The 2,244-nt window shown below is 50.5% G+C and overlaps 1 protein-coding gene across 1 annotated transcript; it reads right to left on the bottom strand.

The window, feature by feature from the left end:
* Positions 1-451: 451 nt before the first annotated feature.
* Positions 452-2,008, bottom strand: LOC145789629 (uncharacterized). Its single transcript, XM_082866715.1, has 3 exons — positions 1,422-2,008; positions 1,241-1,339; positions 452-1,032 (listed from the first exon to the last, which is right to left on the bottom strand). The coding sequence occupies exons 1-3, from the start codon at positions 1,824-1,826 to the stop codon at positions 589-591; spliced, it is 948 nt and encodes a 315-aa protein (XP_082722841.1). The 5' UTR covers positions 1,827-2,008; the 3' UTR covers positions 452-588.
* Between the last annotated feature and the right edge of the window lie 236 nt (positions 2,009-2,244).

The following is a 2,244-nucleotide window of genomic DNA, read 5'->3' as shown; positions in this document are numbered from 1 at the left end:
TTGGCCCTGTTTTACCCTTCGAGGGAAAGTTTCAAGCATCTCCATGCAACGGGAGAGTCAAAGGCCTTTATTTCCCTCTGTTTCGGATGCGTTCCGGTGCCCAGATCGTCCGAAGTACACTCTGTTGTTGTTGTTTTGATTATCGAGTTGTTGTTTTGCTTATCGAGTTGTTTGTTGAGCGGACGTGTTTCGTGTTTTTGAGTCATTGCGCTCTGTTTAAGCAATCTTTGTTTAAGTCTTGTTTATTTGCGTTGTCAACGTTATTGCATTTTGTTTATTGAGTTGTAAGCTTCCTAAGGTTCTGTTATATCTTAGTAAGTTGAGTTGCTTAGTTTGTTGCGTCGGTTCACTACCTGACTTGGTGATTACACAATGCGCATTCCCATTCAATTTCATTTTTGTGCAAAATAAAATGATGCGATACGATGCTAAAGTTTAAAATACAAACTCCTTTTCAAAAGCTGTTTCATTCCATCATGCTTTACAACAAACAAAGGTACAAGTTTTACAAAAAATAAAACTGCCTAACAATGTGCAAAGTGCTACAAACTACTAGTAAAAAGAAAAATAAAGCAGGAAACAGCAGCATCAATGTCCTCGGGAGCGGGAATGAGAAGCACTCCTCATCCTCTTCTGCGGGACAACCTCTGCACCATCATCATCATCTGGGTCGGAGCTGTCATCCTCAGGATCCCCCTCAGCCTCGCCTCTATTCCCCGAACCAAGACCGGAGCCCCCCTCCTCAGCAGATGTCTCTGACTGACGGTCGGTAGCCTCCTCCTCCTCCTCATCATCCTCCTCATCCTCCTCATCATCAGGCTCCGCCTCTACAACGTGAGCCCTGCGTCTGCGGACAGGCCCTCCTCGAGCTCCTCGAAAAGGCCTAGATGGCCCGGCTCCTCGGAAAGGCCGGGATGGCCCAGCCCCCTGAAAAGGCCCGGATGACCCAACTCCGTGAAATGGCCCAGATGGCCCAGCTCCCCAAGGAGGCCCAGGTGGCCTGGCCTGCGGCTGACCGGACCATGAAGGCATCTGAAAACAAAGAATTCAATTCAAATACATCAGTCCAAATATATACATCAGATGCAGATACAAGCAAAGGCTACATGAAGTGGGTGCATGTAAATACAGTGTACAAGTGGGGTGTGTGTCAGATGTGCTCTACACAAGTAGTCTATCGATGCAGTAGAAATCAGCATGTCATCAGAAGTATGATAAATGCCAGAAAACTGAAAGGTACCTGAATGCCCGCGATAGACAACTGTGCCTCCCTCCGCAGGACCATGCCCTCGAGTGTGGCCACCAGTCCAACCACCTCCTCCATGTACCCTCGCGGTGGCTGCAAATATGAGCTCATAATCATCAGTGAACAAAAGAATGTCTAAACATCTGAATGATGAATAAAAAACAGTGGAGCATACCAGTGGTGAGTCAGGATCAATGGCGTATCGATCACTGGGCATCGGAGGCTCTAGCGGGATCGGCGTCGGAGAGATAGCCCCATACTGCCACGCCATCAACTCAGTCGGCATATCTGGCCATCCAGGATGAGGATAAGTCGACGGAACCGGAGGAACCGGTCTACCCCCACCTCTAGATGCACCAGCCCCGCTGGTGGGAGGGGCGTCTGCAGCCCGAGCCCGGGCCTGGCCCGAGGATGACATACCAGCAGGCCTCGTCATCGGGGTACGAGCTCCCGTCAATGGAGGCATCAAATATGTATGACGGTAAGTGCCATAATCCCCCTCCTCGAGATATAATAAAGCATCACTACCCAGCATAGCGCCGACTACCTCCGAGAAAGAGAGCCTGTCAGCAGTCCGCATACTGACTGGGGGTACTGCGGGAGGATCCTGAGAAAGATACCCCCATACCTGACGCAGAAAGCGTTCCCCCAGAAACCATGCCCTGCCAACCGGCCCTTCGAGCAGGACCCTATACTGGGAGGTGTCCGACCCTCCGGTATACTGAAGTCGGAGACCATCACCAGGGCCGCCCAAGGCTGCCATGAGATCTGCGGATGATAAATGCATAAACCAATCAGAAATCGGGAATATACAGAGCAAATCAAAGATGAAAATGAAAGGAACTGAAAGTTCTGAAGTACCTCCGACTGCCCAACAGTGTCAAAATACTGTCGCAAGTAAATGAGGGTCTCTCGGGGTCTCGGCCGGTGCGGGCCCTCGAACACTAGTGAATATGGGGTCATGGGGGGCCCTGCCACCTCCAACTCTGGGGCTAATG

The sequence above is a fragment of the Camellia sinensis genome, chromosome 1, assembly GCF_055761805.1.
Source record: "Camellia sinensis isolate YWXY chromosome 1, ASM5576180v1, whole genome shotgun sequence".
Taxonomy (NCBI): Eukaryota; Viridiplantae; Streptophyta; class Magnoliopsida; order Ericales; family Theaceae; genus Camellia; species Camellia sinensis.
This window is presented reverse-complemented; position numbering and strand designations above follow the sequence as displayed.